Source organism: Salvelinus sp. IW2-2015, linkage group LG37 (genome assembly GCF_002910315.2).
Source record: "Salvelinus sp. IW2-2015 linkage group LG37, ASM291031v2, whole genome shotgun sequence".
In the NCBI taxonomy this organism is placed as follows: Eukaryota; Metazoa; Chordata; class Actinopteri; order Salmoniformes; family Salmonidae; genus Salvelinus; species Salvelinus sp. IW2-2015.
The window spans coordinates 2,310,267-2,329,646 of record NC_036876.1 but is presented as its reverse complement, the minus strand read 5'-3'; the positions used below and the strand labels follow the sequence as shown (position 1 = coordinate 2,329,646).

Genomic DNA, 19,380 nt, shown 5'->3' with positions numbered 1-19,380 from the left:
TCGGTAACGTTATCTCCTCAGCCTTGCTGTTGTCATTGCCGTTATCATTGCCGTTCAGGAGCGTCGCCCACTTTTACAAAAAGGGATGGAAGTGGAGCATCACAACAGTCGGCCGTGCTTTGTTTGAGCTCGAGGTAGCCGGGGGCAGCGCACTTGTCTTGGGGGAAATAGAACCGTTTCGATTAAGGTATCGTGTGGATTGGGAGTCAATACGAGGTTTTTCAGTATATTTTTAACAGTATATGAATTGTATTGGCTTATATTTTGACGTCCATTTGAGAGAGTTAGGTTACTAAATCATACCTGTGCTCCTCTCCCAGACCAGGCTCGTGATATCACCAAGGTTCTATCTACTATGTTGCCAATCGAYCTCGCCTTGGTTCGCTACATTGTTTCGACGAGTCATCGCTTATTTTAAGTGTTGGGGAAATTGTTATGGTCCTCATTGAATTASCATAGATACTTTGTACTGTCCTCTCACGACCGCATCTATTGCAGAAAGCCCTTGCAGTAGCATATTTCGTTCTGGGCCTCAAACCTGCCTCTATGCTTACAAACATGTCGGAGTGTTTTTTTGTAGGACACGAGCCTGTGTGTGACATATAGGCCTATCATTCTTTGCATGATATAGGCCAATATRTTATAATAGATTAGGTCTCTCAAAATACTGAATGTATTTTATTTTCTTGTAATGCTCTGCTCTATCGATCTCCTTCATTGATCCTCTGTCTCTCATTTCTCGTCATCCTGTGAGAGGGGCGATTCCGAAAGTGTGTTGGTCCATATACTAGGCTACTATTGACAGTAAGATGGATCGACAACAAGAGTTGCAAATTGCCAAACGTTCCATACAGCGTTTGAGAGATTTGTTAGTTGTGGCAATCGGATGGGAAATTACGGGATCGCTCATATTGGTGCATTGCAGTCAATGGATTGTGCGGGTGGGGAAGGGAGGAGGGAGGTGATTGTGTGGGCGAGGGCCTCTTGGCGGCGCGAGAGGAGAACAGGTGCGCGTCTACAGTGTAGGAGTCGCGGAGTCGCGCATTTCTGCTCTGTCCAGCTATAAATCTGCGACGATGCGTGTCTTTAATTTCCATGATTCCATTTAGTCAATTCTGTTCTCTCGCGATATAGATTGACTATAAGGGTAGTGCCACGCAAACTATYTATAGAATAGCTTTGTAACTAAAATGCTTACAGCTCATTCATTGATTTATTCAAACTCAAAAGATTCGAGTCCCATTGGAACAGAGGCAGAGGGCCCAGAGGAGTGAGCTGTGGCATGATTTGTTGTTGGTAACAGACTGAACAGTTATGTGTGAACAAAATCTCTGAGGGATTTTGTTCCTCTAATGCTCATCCTTGAAATAATCTCATAATCGGACATAATTTTTTTCTGAGTCTTGTAATATGATTAGATGGCTTTTCCTCTAACTAACCTTGATTCTAAGAGCTTTGAACAAGAATATGCTAACTCAAAACTAATCTCTSTCCCCTCCAGTGTGTGAACTCGGGTTATGTCCACCATGGTGTACCCACGCAGCGAGGAGGCCCTGGAGCGCCTGACCCAGGATGAGATCGTGCTCAACACAAAGACTGTGATGCAGGGCTTGGAGACACTCAGAGGGGAGCATGCCCAGCTCCTCACGTCCCTGCTGGACTGCACCCAGCCACCTGCTGCCCAGGAGAAGTCAGGCCTGCTGCGGAAGAGCCTGGAGGCCATAGAATTAGGCCTGGGAGAGGCACAGGTAGGAGAGAGATGTGGGGGAAAGAAGGGGTTGAGGGATTCAGTGAGGGGGGGGGGAGAAGAAAGAATTGGGAGAAAGGAGAGATGGGTTGATTGGAAGATGCTTACTACTCCGGTTTAGAGGTACGGGATGATGATGCAATGATGACAAATCATGAGTGAAGGGGGAAAAGATGATTCTGGTCCTTGACGACATGGTACATTGTATGACTAAGACTCAACGAGAGGATTTATTTAGAATAATGTCTTATAGAAAGAGAGGACGTTGAATTATAGAGAATAGGGGAGTTGTTTTTCCTGTAGGAAGGTGCCAGTGGGAATCTGCCTGAGACACTGATGGACTGATATAACATGAAATGCGTAAAAGAACGTCCCAAAAGACATTCAAAGCTTTCCCTCCGACTCAATTCACTCCTCCACATCCCCACCTTATTTTGAATAGAGTAGAATAGAACAATATATTATTGTCCTCCAAAGAGGACGTTATTTGCACTGGTCTCAGAATAGGTTACAACAAGGCAGTCAGTCATGGGAGGTAGCCTAGTGGTCAGATCGTTGGACTAGTAACCGGAAGGTGGCTCTTCGAATGRCCGAGCCGACAAGGTGAAAAATCTGTCTGTGCTCTTGAGCAGGGCACTTACCCTAATCGCTCCAGAGTCTCCATTGATAATAGGATATGCAACAAAAAAAAACATTTCCAATTATACCATCTATTAATACACACTTGTACATGTGTGAAATAGAACAGAAATAAACACCCACTAAATAAYTATTATTATACACACGCATCCCCAGACTACCACTACCCCCCTTTGAAACCAAAACATTATCAAAGCTTTCCTGTATTATGTTAATCCATCCCCCCTATTTGCCAGGTTGTCATTTAAAATGAGTTAGCTCCTAATTGACCTGCCTAGATAAATAAAGGTTAAATAGATCAAGCAAAGTCCCTCTCTTCAGGTGATCATCACCCCAAGGCTAGCCGCTTACTCTTTAGAAACCAAAACATTCTCAAAGCTTTCGCTCTTCCTTCAATTAACCCTCTTGAATCAATTTCTGTGGCCTTGCGGAAATCTAATTAGCATAATATAGATCCCCATAAATATCTGTCTAAGCTAGAGATATCTTTTTTTTTTGTTGCATGGGCTGTGTCTCAATCGCCGATGTCGGCCTTCCGCATCTGCGGTGAAAGGTGGCAGAGCTACAGAGGTGTTTGTCAGACCATGAGACATGTCTGTATGACTATTTTTGGGGGGATACCTAAATGGGTCCTTATAAGAATTCCATAACTTAGTAGAACCCCCCTGGCTTAGACTCTAGAGGGTTAACCTCTCCTTCCATCCCTCCCTCCCTCTCCCCAGGTGATCATTGCCCTGTCGGGTCACCTGAGTGCTGTGGAGTCAGAGAAACAGAAGCTAAGAGCCCAGGTCAGACGACTGTGTCAGGAGAATCAGTGGTTAAGAGATGAGCTGGCAGGAACACAGGTACGTGTACAGCATATCACTACATACTGCTTGCACTGGTAGTTCACTCTACTACCAATGGTTTTCAGATGTTTCTAGACCCAAAGTGATTAAAACGTTTTGAGTCCATGTCCCAACGTATACCGTCAATGGTGTGGGCTCATCTCGTCAATTTAGATTTTGGAGTATGCTATCATTTTAAACCCTTCCAAAGCAAAACATTTGTCGAGTTTTACCTCCCTCACACTCCTATCCCCTCTCTTCCCCCCTTTTCCCCTCTCTTCCCCTCTCCTCTTCTCCCCCCAGCACAAGCTGCAGCGTAGTGAGCAGAGTGTTGCCCAGCTGGAGGAGGAGAAGAAGCACCTAGAGTTCATGAACCAGATCAAGAAGTTTGACGACGACGTGTCACAGTCTGAGGAGAAGGCTGCAGGGGAGACGTCTAAAGACAGCCTGGACGACCTGTTCCCCAACGATGACGACCAGGGACAGGGTATGATGATGATTGAGTGTTTTGATTGATTAATTGATAAAGAAGAGGACCATATAGGGGAATCCCACAAGTCTAAATGATTAACCTCACTAGGGTATGTGGGAAGCTAGCGTCCCACCTCGTCAACAGCCAGTGAAACTGCAGGGCGCCAAATTCAAAACAGAAATCCCATAAATAAAATTCCTCAAACATACAAATATTTTACACCATTTTAAAGATACACTTGTTGTAAATCCAGCCACAGTGTCCGATTTCAAAAAGGCTTTACGACGAAAGCACACCAAACGATTATGTTAGGTCAGAGCCAAGTCACAGAAAAACACAGCCATTTTTCCAGCCAAAGAGAGGAGTCACAAAAAGCAAAAATAGAGATAAAATGAATCACTAACCCTTGATGATCTTCATCAGATGACACTCATAGGACTTCATGTTACACAATACATGTATGTTTTGTTCGGTAAAGTTCATATTTATATCCAAAAATCTCAGTTTACATTGGCGCGTTATGTTCAGTAATGTTTTCCTTCCAAAACATCCGGTGATTTTTGCAGAGAGCCACATCAATTTACAGAAATACTCATAATAAACATTGCTAAAAGATACAACTGTWATGCATGGAATTTTAGATCCACTTCTCCTTAATGCAACCGCTGTGTCAGATTTCAAAAAGCTTTACGGAAAAAGCACACCATGCAATAATCTGAGTACAGCGCTCAGACACAAAACCAAGCCATACAGATATCCGCCATGTTGTGGAGTCAACAGAAGTCAGAAATAGCATTATAAATATTCACTTACCTTTGATGATCTTCATCAGAATGCACTCCCAGGAATCCCAGTTCCACAATAAATGTTTGTTTTGTTCGATAAAGTCCATCYTTTATGTCCAAATACCTCCTTTTTGTTTGCGMGTTTAGTACACAATCGAAATTCACYATGCGCGGGCATGTCCAGGCGAAAGTTCAGACAAAGTCTTATTACAGTTAAGAGAAACATGTCAAACGAAGTATAGAATCAATCTTTAGGATGTTTTTATCATAAATCTTCAATAATGTTCCAACCGGACAATTCCTTTGTCTGTAGAAATGCAATGGAGCGCAAGCTAACTCTCACGTGAACGTGCGTGGTCAGCTCATGCCACTCTGGCAGATCTCTGACTCATTCAGCTCCCATTCCCCCATRCTTCACAGTAGAYGCATCAAACAAGGTTCTAAATACTGTTGACATCTAGTGGAAGCCTTAGGAAGTGCAATATGACCCCATAGACACTGTATATTCGATAGGCAATGACTTGAAAAACTACAAACCTCAGATTTCCCACTTCCTGGTTGGATTTTTTTCTCAGGTTTTTGCCTGCCATATGAGTTCTGTTCTACTCACAGACATCATTCAAACAGTTTAGAAACTTCAGTGTTTTCTATCCAAGTCTACTAATTATATGCATATTCTAGCTTTTATGGCTGAGTAGCAGGCAGTTTAATTTGGGCACGCTTTTCATCAAAAATTCCGAATGATGCCCCCTACCCTAGTGAAGTTAACATCGTTTAAAAAAAAACTTAATATCTTTACTATGTGTCCAACCTAGAGACTGTAGTCAACACCTGTAGGAGAGAAATAGAGAACCCAACCCTGTGACATCATCAGCTGTAGCAGAGCACTAACGTTGATGATGTCACAGGTTTTCATTCCCAAATGACGATAGACATATTGAGTAAAGTCCAGTTGGAGCAATGTACCAAGAATGAGACTTCCAGCTCTCCCTCTAACGCTTCCCCTCCCCCCTCCCTTCTCCGCTGTGTTTCCCCTCCCCTCTCCAGCCCAGCCCAGCGGAGAGGTGGCGGCCCAGCAGGGTGGCTATGAGATCCCGGCCCGCCTGAGGACCCTCCACAACCTGGTGATCCAGTACGCCTCCCAGGGGAGGTACGAGGTGGCCGTGCCCCTCTGCAAACAGGCCCTGGAGGACCTGGAGAAGACCTCCGGACACGACCACCCTGACGTGGCCACTATGCTCAACATCCTGGCCCTGGTCTACAGGTGTGTGTGTGTGCGTAGGATGGATGGATGTGTGGATAGTTTTAGATACACTTGCTCAGATGAAAAGCTGGCTGAAGACGTATGATTAATTACAGGTAGCACATGTATTCATCTTTTAACATGATGTGCTGTTTTGTTCCAGGGACCAGAACAAGTACAAAGAGGCAGCCCACCTGCTGAACGATGCCCTGGCCATCAGAGAGAAGACCCTGGGGAAGGACCACCCTGCGGTAGCCGCCACTCTCAACAACCTGGCTGTGCTCTACGGGAAGAGGGGCAAGTACAAGGAGGCTGAGCCCCTCTGTAAGAGAGCCCTGGAGATCAGAGAGAAGGTATGGATCATTACAGAGTTCTTCCTGGTTAGGTCATGTGGTCAGATAAATTCATAGCCCATGATAACTCACAAGTGAAACCATATGTATGACTTGTCCTTTCCTGTAGGTAAAGTATTTAAATGGTTGTGTGTTCAGGTCCTGGGGAAGTACCACCCTGATGTGGCCAAGCAGCTGAACAACCTGGCCCTGCTGTGTCAGAACCAGGGAAAGTACGAGGAGGTGGAGTATTATTACAGACAAGCCCTGGAGATCTACCAGTCCAAACTMGGGGCTGACGACCCCAACGTAGCCAAGACCAAGAACAACCTGGTGAGGAGGGAGGGAGGGAGAGGGGGGCTAGACATTGTAGTAGAGGGTTGAAGAGCTACATTTTCAGTAATGAATTCCCCCTGAGAGATTTAATCAAGTTTATTCAAGTTGAACAGACTGTTTTTTTGCGATCTTGGTATTGTTACATTTATTGGCTTGTGTATTGAATTGAGTTGTATTTTCACATCAAACCATTTGAGGTTTCATCTCATCTCTCTAGGCTACATGCTACCTCAAACAGGGGAAGTTCAAGGATGCTGAGTCCCTGTACAAAGAGATCCTAACCAGAGCACATGAGAAGGAGTTTGGATCAGTCAACAGTGAGTCTCCTACGACCAGCAGTCCTACAGTGGACATTAACACAACACTCACTGACAAACTAGGGCTGCGTCCTAAATTCCCAACCTGGCCCCATTCCATCATGGCCAGCTAATCATGCCCTCATCACTCCTCACCTCTCCACCTGTTAGATGATGTGTGGTGAATGTTCTGGCATAAAATGGTTGCCATGCATCACCTAGGTGGGTGTTACACATTGCTGGTGGATGAGGTGAGTTTCCCCCTACTATGTAAAGCTTTTTGAGTACCTCGATAGAAAAGCACTATATAAATCCAATCAATTATTATTAATTAATTGGCACCCTATTCCCTATGTAATYCACTACTTTTGACCAGAGCCCTGTGGGAATAGGGTGCCATTTGGGATGCACAGTACTACATTTACCACCAGACCAACCACCTCCATCAACTCTTCATGTAGCATTAGAAGATGTGTGAATCAACAGTATGTCCATTCTGGCCGGGACTACCCAGTAAACCCTGTGGTCATTGGCTGGCCATGCGTGGCCGTGTCCTGGCCAGTCAGTCAGTTCAGGGGTTCAGGGCTAATACAGGCTATCTGTCGTGTGTAAAGCATGTTAATGCAGCACTGCCTTGAAGCCAATCAAACCCTTAAACACTGTCATGCTCAGTAGAGCACAGTACAGGGGTCTGGCATGGGACACTTTATGTTCCCCCACACACTGTAGGTTTCACAGAGGTGGAATAATCTTTAATGATATGCCATAAATGTATCCATTTTGGTTTTAAATGCAAATACCTTTTATTTGTCGTGTGAGGGAACATAATGTATACCCAACGTATACGGTTCATAACATATGGTATACGGTTCATAACGTACGGTATATGTGTGGTATACGGTTCATAACATATGGTATATGTGTGGTATACGGTTCATAACAATGGTATATGTGTGGTATACGGTTCATAACATATGGTATACGGTTCATAACGTACGGTATATGTGTGGTATACGGTTCATAACATATGGTATATGTGTGGTATACGGTTCATAACATATGGTATACGGTTTATAATACATGGTATACGGTTTAAACATATGGTATATGTGTGGTATACGGTTCATAACACATGGAATACGGTTCATAACACATATATACGGTTTATAACATATGGTATATGTGTGATATACGGTTCATAACACATGGTATACGGTTCCTAACATATGGTATACGTGTGGTATACGGTTCATAACACATGGAATACGGTTCATAACACATGGTATACGGTATAAAACATGGTATACGGTTCATAACGTATGGTATACTGTTCAACATACGGTATACGGTTCATAACATACGGTATACGTGTGGTATACTGTTCATAAAGTATGGTATACAGTTCATAACACATGGTATACTTGTGGTATACGGTTCATAACGTATGGTATACTGTTCATAACATACGGTATACGGTTCATAACACATGGAATACGGTTCATAACACATGGTATACGGTTCATAACACATGGTATACGGTTCCTAACATATGGTATACGTGTGGTATACGGTTCATAACACATGTATACGTTCCTAACATATGGTATACGTGTGGTATACGGTTCATAACACATGGTATACGGTTCCTAACATATGGTATACGTGTGGTATACGGTTCATAACACATGGTATACGGTTCATAACACATGGTATACGGTTCATAACGTATGGTATACTGTTCATAACATACGGTATACGGTTCATAACATATGGTATACGTGTGGTATACTGTTCATAAAGTATGGTATACAGTTCATAACACATGGTATACTTGTGGTATACGGTTCATAACGTATGGTATACTGTTCAAACATACGGTATACGGTTCATAGCATATGGTATACGTGTGGTAAACTGTTCATAGAGTATGGTATATGGTTCTGGTCCGTGAAACAAAATATATGAATATACAAATAAAACTGCCACTCATCCCCTCCTCTCTTCATCCTCTTCTCTTGCAGATGACAACAAGCCAATCTGGATGCATGCGGAGGAGAGAGAGGAGAGCAAGGTAGCTGCAGTATGACTGATCTGAACCATGGTCCTACCTGTTAATGGCAGCGTATGAACTCTGATGGATGGGTAGACCAATAGGACTGAGATAAAGATGGAGAATATTCATCTATTAATAATAGAGGAGGCTTTATAATAAGGTCATAATTAATGTCTACTGCTGCTAACTGCCCCTCTATTCTCCCGGCCTTTCCGCTCTCTCTTATCCCTTTCTCTCTTGCTCCCACTCTCTCTCTCAGGGGAAGAGGAAGGAAGCTAGTCCCTGTGTAGAGTATGGGAGCTGGTACAAGGCCTGCAAAGTTGACAGGTGAGACTTAGTATAAACTTAATTTGAGTGGGAGATAAATACACAGAACTCAGTGTTTTAAATGATATTAACATTGTGATTAAATGATGACATGATGTTGACATGTACTTCATTCCTGTCAGTCCTACTGTCAATACCACCCTGAAGAGCCTGGGGCGCTGTACCGCAGGCAGGGTAAATTACAGGCAGCTGAGCACTAGGAGTGTTCTACCAAGACACGCAAGCAGGTACTAGGAATACACTATCGGGTACTGGTAATACACTATCGGGTACTGGTAATACACTATCGGGTACTGGTAATACACTATCGGGTACTGGTAATACACTATTACTATCAGGTACTGGTAATACACTATCACTATCAGGTACTAGTAATACACTATCACTACAGGTACTAGCAATTCATTGTCAGTTACACAGTTCGGTACGAGTAATACACGATTGGACTATAATACACGATTGGGTACTAGTAATACGCGATTGGGTTCTAGTATACGCGATTGGTTCTAGTAATACGCGATGGTTCTAGTAATACGCGATTGGGTTCTAGTAATACGCGATTGGGTTCTAGTAATACGCGATTGGGTTCTAGTAATACGTGATCGGTGTACTAGTAATGCGCGATCGGGTACTAGTAATTCACTGTCACTATTCAGGCACTAGTAATATACTGACAATATCAGGTACTAGTAATATACTGACACTATCAGGTACTAGTAATATACTGACACTATCAGGTACTAGTAATATACTGACACTATCAGGTACTAGTCATTCACTGACCCTATCAGGTACTAGTCATTCACTGACACTATCAGGTACTAGGCATTCAACTACCACTATCAGGTACTAGTAATATACTGACACTATCAGGTACTAGTCATTCACTGGACACTATCAGGTACTAGTAATATTACTGACACTATCAGGTACTAGTCATTCACTGACCCTATCAGGTACTAGTCATTCACTGTCATATCAGGTACTAGTCATTCACTGACACTATCAGGTACTAGTCATTCACTGACACTATCAGGTACTAGTAATATACTGACACTATCAGGTACTAGTAATATACTGACACTATCAGGTACTAGTCATTTCACTGTCACTATCAGGTACTAGTAAATATACTGACACTATCGTACTAGTAATATACTGACACTATCAGGTACTAGTAATATACTGACACTATCAGGTACTAGTCATATACTGACAATATCAGGTACTAGTCATATACTGACACTATCATGTACTAGTAATATACTGACACTCTCAGGCACTAGTCATTGACTGACACTATCAGGCACTAGTCATTTACTGACACTATCAGGCACTAGTCATTTACTGACACTATCAGGCACTAGTCATTCACTGACACTATCATGTACTTGTCATTCACTGTCACTATCAGGCACTAGTCATTCACTGTCACTATCAGGCACTAGCTCATTTACCTGTCTATCAGGCACTAGCTCATTTACTGTCAACTTATAGGGCTCAGGCAGACTGTCAACTATTCACTGCATACGGTACATACTAATGTCAGGTTACTCCTTCACCTTCACTGACTCACTAATGAATGTTACTAGTCATTCCTGACACTATCAGGTACTAGTAATAACTGACATCCTCGCCACTTAGATCCTTATAGGCACTAGTTTCACTGACATATCAGGCAGCTAGTCATTCATCTGACACTATCAGGCACTAGTCATTCCACTGTCACTACTCAGGCAACTAGTCATTTCACTGTGCACTATCAGGCACTAGTCCATTCATGTCACTAATCAGGCACTAGTCATTCACTGTCATATTATCAGGCCACTAGTCATCTCACTGTCACTATCAGGCACTAGTCATTCACTGTCACTATCAGGCATAGTCTTCACTGCACTAATCAGCATAGTATTCACTGACCTATCAGGCACTACGTTCTTCACCTGACACTACAGGCAATAGTCATTCACTGACCACTATCAGGCACTAGTTCACTGTAATTAAGCTGTCACTGACTATCAGGCACTAGTCATTTACTGTCAACTATCAGGCACTAGTCATTTACTGTCACTATCAGGCACTAGTCATTCACTGTCACTATCAGGCACTAGTCTTGCACTGTCACTGTCACTATCAGGCACTAGTCATTCACTGTCACTATCAGGCACTAGTCATGTCACTGTCAGCTATCAGGCACTAGTCATATCAGCTGTCACCTATCCGGCACTAGTCATTCACTGTCACTATCAGGCCACTAGTCATTCACTGTCACTATCAGGCACTAGTCATTCACTGTCACTCAATCAGGCACTAAGTCTTCCATCGTAACCTATCAGCCTATCATTCACTGTAGCTATCAGGCACTAGTCATTACTGCGTCACTATCACACGGTCAAGTACTAGTCATCTTACTGGTCACTATCAGGCCATAGTCATTTAACTGTCACTATCAGGCACTAGTCATTTACTGTCACTATCAGGCTACTGTCATTTACTGTCATTCTATCAGGCACTAGTCTTTACTGTCACTATCAGGCACTAGTCATTTACTGTCACTATCAGGCACTAGTCATGTACTGTCACTTCAGCCATGTTACTGTAGGTACTAGTCATTCCCACTGTCACTCTCAGGTACTAGTGAATCACTGTCAGCTACTTAGTGACTCACTGTCACACTATCGGGTACTAGTACTACACTATCAGGTACTAGTAATTCACTGGCACTATCAGGTACTAGTCATTCACTGTCACTTGTCAGGTACTAGTCATTCACTGTCACTGTTGGTACTAGTTCATTCACTGTCACTGTCAGGGTACTAGTCATTACTGTCACTTATGTCAGGTACTAGTCATTCACTGACACTGTCAGGTACTAGTCATTCACTGACACTGTCAGGTACTAGTTTCATTCACTGACACTGGTCAGGTACTGGTGATACACTATCGGTCTAACTAGTAATTTACTGTTGTGTACTAGTTGAATACTGTTACTAATCAGGTCATACGTATTTTCACGCTTTACTATCAGGGCTAGTAACGAATCTCATTTCCAACTATCAGGTACTAGATACGCTATCAGGTACTAGTGATACGCTCAGAGGTACAGTGATACGCTACGAGTTAGTATAGCTAGCCTACTAGTGATACGTACGCTAGCAGGTACTAGTGATACGCTAGCTAGGTACTAGTGTACGTATAGGTACTAGTTTGATACGCTTATCAGGTTACCAGTGATACGCTATCGCTATCAGATGCTAGTACTACGCTATCAGGTACCAGTGATACGCTATCGCTATCAGATGCTAGTACTACGCTATCACTATCAGTTACTGCACATTCAGTCAAAAAAGCTTTTACTATGCAATCATTCAAAAAAGAAGGTACAAGCACTGAGACACTGGCAGTGCAATTATCAAAGGCTGTAGTCTAGAGTCTTGAAGCTCTCACATACACTCTGTTCCAACCCTGCTGACATTTAGGATTCATTATCATGTTCCCCCCCAGGGTATAGATGCCATTAACCAGAGTAAGGTGGTGGAGCTCCTGAAGGATGGGGCCCCAGGAGGGGGTGAGCGACGGCAGAGCCGGGAGGGTCTCAACGGGCCCCAGCGGGGGGACTGTGAAGGGGACGACGGAGCAGAGTGGAACGGGGTACGAACCTCCTTTGTCTTATTATTGTTGAAAGATGAAGCATTCGTAAGAGTGAACATACAGTCAAATTAGGGCTGGGCTATATATCGAATTCCAATACATGTTTTTAGCAAGAATCAATGTTTTTTGGTCTCGTCTCCTTCGCTCCTTCTGTGCTCTGTGTACTGTGCACTTTCCCACTCACACACAGACACCAGCCCCTCCCCTACCACTCACAACAAAGAGACTAAATATCACTTCTTTCTCTCTGACAACAAGCAGTTTAAATTCGCAATTTGCATTTGAGGTTTGGTCCGACATCACCGGTCTTCTAGACACACGAAACGCATTCAGACATAATTTTACTGTAAAGAGGAGAACTTAACTTTTACTTTACAATACTTTCTTTGTCTCAACTCCCAACTTTTAGAACAGCGCAGACCCTACTAAAACGAGAGTATCAATGAACATGATTGTGGAAAATGCGAGCAGCATTTTAGCCTCAGACTGTGTTTTAGAAATGTCCACAGACTGTTATATGCTAGCTGTCTAGTCTGTGTTTTAGAAATGTGCAATGAGCATAAAAATATGCGTTTGTTTAAGGAATGCCAACTCGTTTTCATTCTGAGAAATAAGCWTTTTCTTATCCAGGTAGACCACTTGATTTCAACAACTAAACAAAATGAACAGGCTATGTTGTTCAACCAGTTGGAGACGGACTGGAGGGTGTATTCATAACAMCTTGACTGTTCTAACTTGTTAGCAAGCAAATAGATCCAAGTTGGCCAGACTTTAAATATAAAGAGTAGCTGGCTACTTACTAGCCATGGGCTTGTGCTTGAGAGATTGTTAATGAGACCTGTGTTAATGTTCTATAATACCTGCTACCAGAAGATGGTCATTATTAGTGGATGTGCATGGTTCTGGTTACATTTGTAACAAAAGGGGCATTTTCATAGACTTGAATGCTTGATCAGTGATTTTTTTTATTTTTAAAGCAGGTTAAAATAATGTAATTATTAMTGGGTCTTATGGTTGAAGACTTTTATTTAGCCTAGGTATAATTTTACAAGCCCTGAATTCATAKAATTATTCCAAACTGTTTGAAATGCAGTGTATATACCTATAATTGTGCAACAAATTGATTTAGAGAGAAAAACATTTGAGATATATATTGTGAATCGCCCGTAAGTTTGAAGAAATTAAGTGTTGTTGTTTTTTACTAGCAACAATGAAAAATTGCTATGTAGCTTGAATCTAGTGTGATGTTTGTTGTGCCTGATAAAGACATTGATATACAGTACTGTGCAAAAGTTTCAGACAGGTGTGAAAAAATGCTCTAAAGTAAGAATGCTTTAAAAAATAGAATGTTAAAATATTATATTTATCAAGTAACTAAATGCAAAGTGAGTGAACAGAAGAAACATTTACATCAAATCCATATTTGATGTGACCACTTTTGCCTTCAAAACAGCATCAATTCTCGTAGGTACACTTGCACAAAGTCAGGGATTTTGTAGGCATATAGTCAGGTGTATGATTTAAACAATTATACCAAACAGGTGCTAATGATCATCAATTCAATATGTAGGTTGAAACACAATCATTAACTGAAACAGAAACAGCTGTGTAGGAGGAATAAAACTGGTTGAGGGACAGCCAAACTCAGCTAACAAGGTGAGGTTGCTGAAGACAGTTTACTGTCAAAAGTCATACACCATGGCAAGACAGAGCACAGCAACAAGACCCAAGCTAGTTATACTGCATCAGCAAGGTCTCTTCAAGGCAGACAGGGGTTTCCAGATGTGCTGTACAAGCTATTTTGAAGAAGCACAAAGAAACGGGAAACTTTGAGGACAGTAGACGCAGTGGTCGGCCAAGGAAACTTACTGCAGCAGATGAAAGACACATCATGCTTACTTCCCTTCTCAATCGGAAGATGTCCAGCAGTGCCATCAGCTCAGAATTGGCAGAAAACAGTGGGACCCTGGTAACACCCATCTACTGTCTGGAGAAGTCTGGTCAGAAGTGGCCTTCATGGAAGACTTGCGGCCAAAAAGCCATACCTCCGACGTGGAAACAAGGTCAATGACTCAACTATGCACAAAAACAGAGGAACTGGGGTGTAGAAAAATGGCAGCAGGTGCTCTGGACTGATGAGTCAAAAATATTTGGCTGTAGCAGAAGGCAGTTTGTTCGCCGAAGGGCTGGAGAGCAGTACACGAATGAGTGTCTGCAGGTAACAGTGAAGCATGGTGGAGGTTCCTTGCAAGTTTGTGGCTGCATTTCTGCAAATGGAGTTGGGGATTTGGTCAGAATGAATGGTCTCCTCAATGCTGAGAAGTACAGGCAGAGACTTATCCATCATGCAATACCATCAGGGAGGCATCTGATTGGCCCCAAATGTATTCTGCAGCATGACAACGACCACAAACATACAGCGAAAGTCATTATGAACTATCTTCAGCATAAAGAAGAACAAGGAGTCCTGGAAGTGATGGTATGCCCCCCACAGAGCCCTGATCTCAACATCATTGAGTCTGTCTGGGATTACATGAAGAGAGAGAAGCACCTGAGGTGCCTAAATCCACAGAAGAACTGTGGTTATTTCTCCAAGATTTTTGGGCCAACCTACCTGTGTGCAAGTGTACCTAAAAGAATGTATGCTGTTTGAAGGCAAATGGTGGTGTCACCAAATATTGATTTGATGTACACTACTGTTCAAATGTCTGGGGTCACTTAGAAATGTCCTAGTTTTTGAAAGAAAAGCTCATTTTTTGTCCATTTTTAAAATAACATCAAATTGATCAGAAATACAGTAGACATTGTTAATGGTGTAAATGACTATTGTAGCTGGAAATGGCTTATTTATTTTTATGGAATATCTACATAGGCGTACAGAGGCCCATTAGAAACAGACGCCTCACAAGTCTGGCAGCTTCATTAAATAGTACCCGCAGAGGCTACTCTGGGATGCTGGACATCTAGGCAGAGTTGCAAAGAAAAAGCCATATCTCAGACTGGCCAATAAAAAGAAAAGATTGAGATGGGCAAAAGAACACAGACACTGGACAGAGCCTAGAAGGACAGCATTCCGGAGTCGCCTCTTCACTGTTGACGTTGAGACTGGTGTTTTGTAGGTACTATTTAATGAAGCTGCCAGTTGAGGACTTGTGAGGCGTCTGTTTCTCAAACTGAACACTAATGTACTTGTCCTCTTGCTCAGTTGTGCACCGGGGCCTCCCACTCCTCTTTCTATTCTGGTTAGAGCCAGTTTGCGCTGTTCTGTGAAGGGAGTAGTACACAGCATTGTATGAGATCTTCAGTTTCTTGGCAATTTCTTGCATGGAATAGCCTTAATTTCTCAGAACAAGAATAGTTTCAGAATTTCAGAGGAAAGTTCTTTGTTTCTGGCCATTTTGAGCCTGTAATCGAACCCACAAATGCTGATGCTCCAGATACACAGCTAGTCTAAAGAAGGCCAGTTGTATTGCTTCTTTAATCAGAACAACCGTTTTCAGCTGTGCTAACATAATTGCAAAAGGGTTTTCTAATGATCAATTAGCCTTTTAAAATGATAAAGTTGGATTAGCTAACACAATGTGCCATTGGAACACAGGAGTTATGGTTGCTGTTAATGGGCCTCTGTACGCCTACATAGATGTTCCATTAAAGATCTGCCGTTTCCAGCTAAAATAGTCGGTTACAACATTAACAATGTCTACACTGTATTTCTGATCAATTTGATGTTATTTTAATGGACAAAATGTGCTTTTCTTTCAAAACATTTTTMAAAGCATTCTTACTTTTACAGCATTTTTTCACACCTGCCTTAAACTTTTGCACAGTACTGTAAGTAATAAATACATCAAAAATAACTTTTTGTTTTGGAGGCCACTCCTTAATATGCAGTGGTTGTCTTGTTCTCTCAGGAAGGTAACGGTTCGTTGCGTCGGAGCGGCTCCTTTGGGAAGATCCGTGAAGCGCTACGTAGGAGCAGTGAGATGCTGGTGAAGAAACTACAGGGCAGTGGCCCTCAGGAGCCCCGCAACCCAGGGTGAGAGAGACTGTGTATGTCTGCACCCTAGCCCATCACTGCTCATACTGTGTGAATCATTTTTGTGTTTGCCTCAGGGGGTTTGTTCTTTAGTGGGGAGCCGACAAGGCACCTGAGGCACACAGGCAATAAAATGTTTTCTATTGAGGCTAATTGAATCCTTAATGTCTGTCTGTGTGTTCCTCAGTATGAAGAGAGCCAGCTCCCTCAACTTCCTCAACAAGAGTGCAGAAGACCCCTCACAGGTACTTGGTGTTAGCCGTCCATCACTGTCACTAAGCTATTAACCTGTTAGTTACCAGCCAAGGACTGCTGTTACTGAGCTATTAACCTGTTAGTTACCAGCTAAGGACTGCTGTCACTGAGCTATTAACACTATGTTGTTTGGTGCCTACCCTTTATCAAACACTGTAATTATTTTCACCTCTACAGCCTATTTATTCCCTACCTCCCTACCCTTCTACATTTGCACACACTGTACTTCTATTTTTATTTTCTATTGTGTTATTGACTGTACGTTTGTTGGTCTAACTTTGTGTTGTTGTTGTCGCACTGCTTTGCTTTATCTTGGCCAGGTCACAGTTGTAAATGAGAACGTGTTCTCAACTGGCCTACCTGGTTAAATAAAAGTGAAATAAATAAATAAAAACATCCTTTCTATTTTCTCCCTCCCTCTCTCCAGGACGCCAACACCGGCCTATCAGAATGCAGAGGACTGAGTGCCAGCAATGTGGACTTGTCAAGACGCAGCTCCCTGATTGGTTAAACAGAGACAGGAGGCGGGACCAGGAGGAGGAAGGTCCAATGACGGGACCAGGAGGAGGAAAGCCCAATGAGGAGAGGCAGTTTGCCGCTCAAAGCGATCAAAACACACTTCAGATCCAACACTCACATTCAAGACATATTTTCTAAAGAAACAAGAAAAAGCATTGCCAAAAAAAACTGACTTGACGCTTTTAGTGACTCAGACGTCTCTGTGTCTGCTTCACTGTATACTTCGCTGGCATCTATCAAACAAGTAGAGAGAATCCTATTTAAACGGCATGCTGCTTACTAGAAGGTGGAATGTTTGCACTAGACACTCATCATGGTGAGTCTGAGGCATAGCATCATGACAGAATCCATATCGTTATCGCAGCGTGACAAATTTCCATCTTAACCCGCACACTCTCATGCAGACACTCAACCTTAGGCAGGCTAGTTCTATTCTGATTTCTATCTTAACCCGCACACTCTCATGCAGACACTCAACCTTAGGCAGGCTTATTTCTATTCTGATTTCTATCTTAACCCGCACACTCTCATGCAGACACTCAACCTTAGCAGGCTAGTTCTATTCTGAATTTCTATCTTAACCCGCACACTCTCATGCAGACACTCAACCTTAGGCAGGCTAGTTCTATTCTGATTTCTATCTTAACCCGCACACTCTCATGCAGACACTCAACCTTAGGCAGGCTAGTTCTATTCTGATTTCTATCTTAACCCGCACACTCTCCATGCAGACACTCAACCTTAGCAGGCTAGTTTCTATTCTGATTTCTATCTTAACCCGCACACTCTCATGCAGACACTCAACCTTAGGCAGGCTAGTTCTATTCTGATTTCTATCTTAACCCGCACACTCTCATGCAGACACTCAACCTTAGGCAGGCTAGTTCTATTCTGATTTCATCTTAACCCGCACACTCTCATGCAGACACTCAACCTTAGGCAGGCTAGTTCTATTCTGATTTCCATCTTAACCCGCACACTCTCATGCAGACACTCAACCTTAGGCAGCTAGTTCTATTCTGATTTCTATCTTAACCCGCACACTCTCATGCAGACACTCAACCTTAGGCAGGCTATTTCTATTCTGATTTCTATCTTAACCCGCACACTCTCATGCAGACACTCAACCTTAGGCAGGCTAGTTCTTATTCTGATTTCATCTTAACCCGCACACTCTCATGCAGACACTCAACCTTAGGCAGGCTAGTTCTATTCTGATTTCCATCTTAACCCGCACACTCTCATGCAGACACTCAACCTTAGGCAGGCTAGTTCTATTCTGATTTCCATCTTAACCCGCACACTCTCATGCAGACACTCAACCTTAGGCAGGCTAGTTCTATTCTGATTTCATCTTAACCCCGCACACTCTCATGCAGACACTCAACCTTAGGCAGGCTAGTTCTATTCTGATTTCTATCTTAACCCGCACACTCTCATGCAGACACTCAACCTTAGGCTAGGCTAGTTTCTATCTGATTCCATCTTTAACCCGCCACCCTCATGCAGCGCAGCATCAACCTTAGGCCAGGCTAGTTCTATTCTGATTTCCATCTTAACCCGCACACTCTCATGCAGACACTCAACCTTAGGTAGGCTAGTTCTATTCTGATTTCTATCTTAGAGAAGTGTAACCGGCGTCAGTGTGCCGCTAACGGTTTAGCTTCCTCCACCGTCCCTGTCTCCATCCCGGGATCGAACCAGTGATCCTCTGCTTTGCAACARACGTGACCGCCCTCCATGACAACGTGTGAACACGATTGAGCTATACAAAAGGTACCAATTGGTTAGCGCCATCGGCAACATTTCAAGCTAGCTGCGGAGCATTATGGTACATTCTTAACTCTGTTACAGAAGCATCA

The 19,380-nt window shown here is 42.9% G+C and overlaps 1 protein-coding gene across 1 annotated transcript; it reads left to right on the top strand.

The window, feature by feature from the left end:
• The first annotated feature begins 98 nt into the window (after nt 1-98).
• On the top strand, nt 99-18,173 carry LOC111960397 (kinesin light chain 2-like). Its single transcript, XM_070437827.1, is given in 16 exon segments — nt 99-187; nt 1,502-1,748; nt 3,109-3,231; nt 3,517-3,700; nt 5,518-5,734; nt 5,877-6,066; nt 6,205-6,378; nt 6,599-6,698; nt 8,699-8,748; nt 8,990-9,057; nt 9,180-9,205; nt 9,208-9,284; nt 12,562-12,708; nt 16,620-16,744; nt 16,932-16,989; nt 17,427-18,173. Coding segments are annotated over 15 exon segments (1,854 nt in total). The 5' UTR covers nt 99-187; nt 1,502-1,517; the 3' UTR covers nt 17,511-18,173.
• Nucleotides 18,174-19,380: the final 1,207 nt, after the last annotated feature.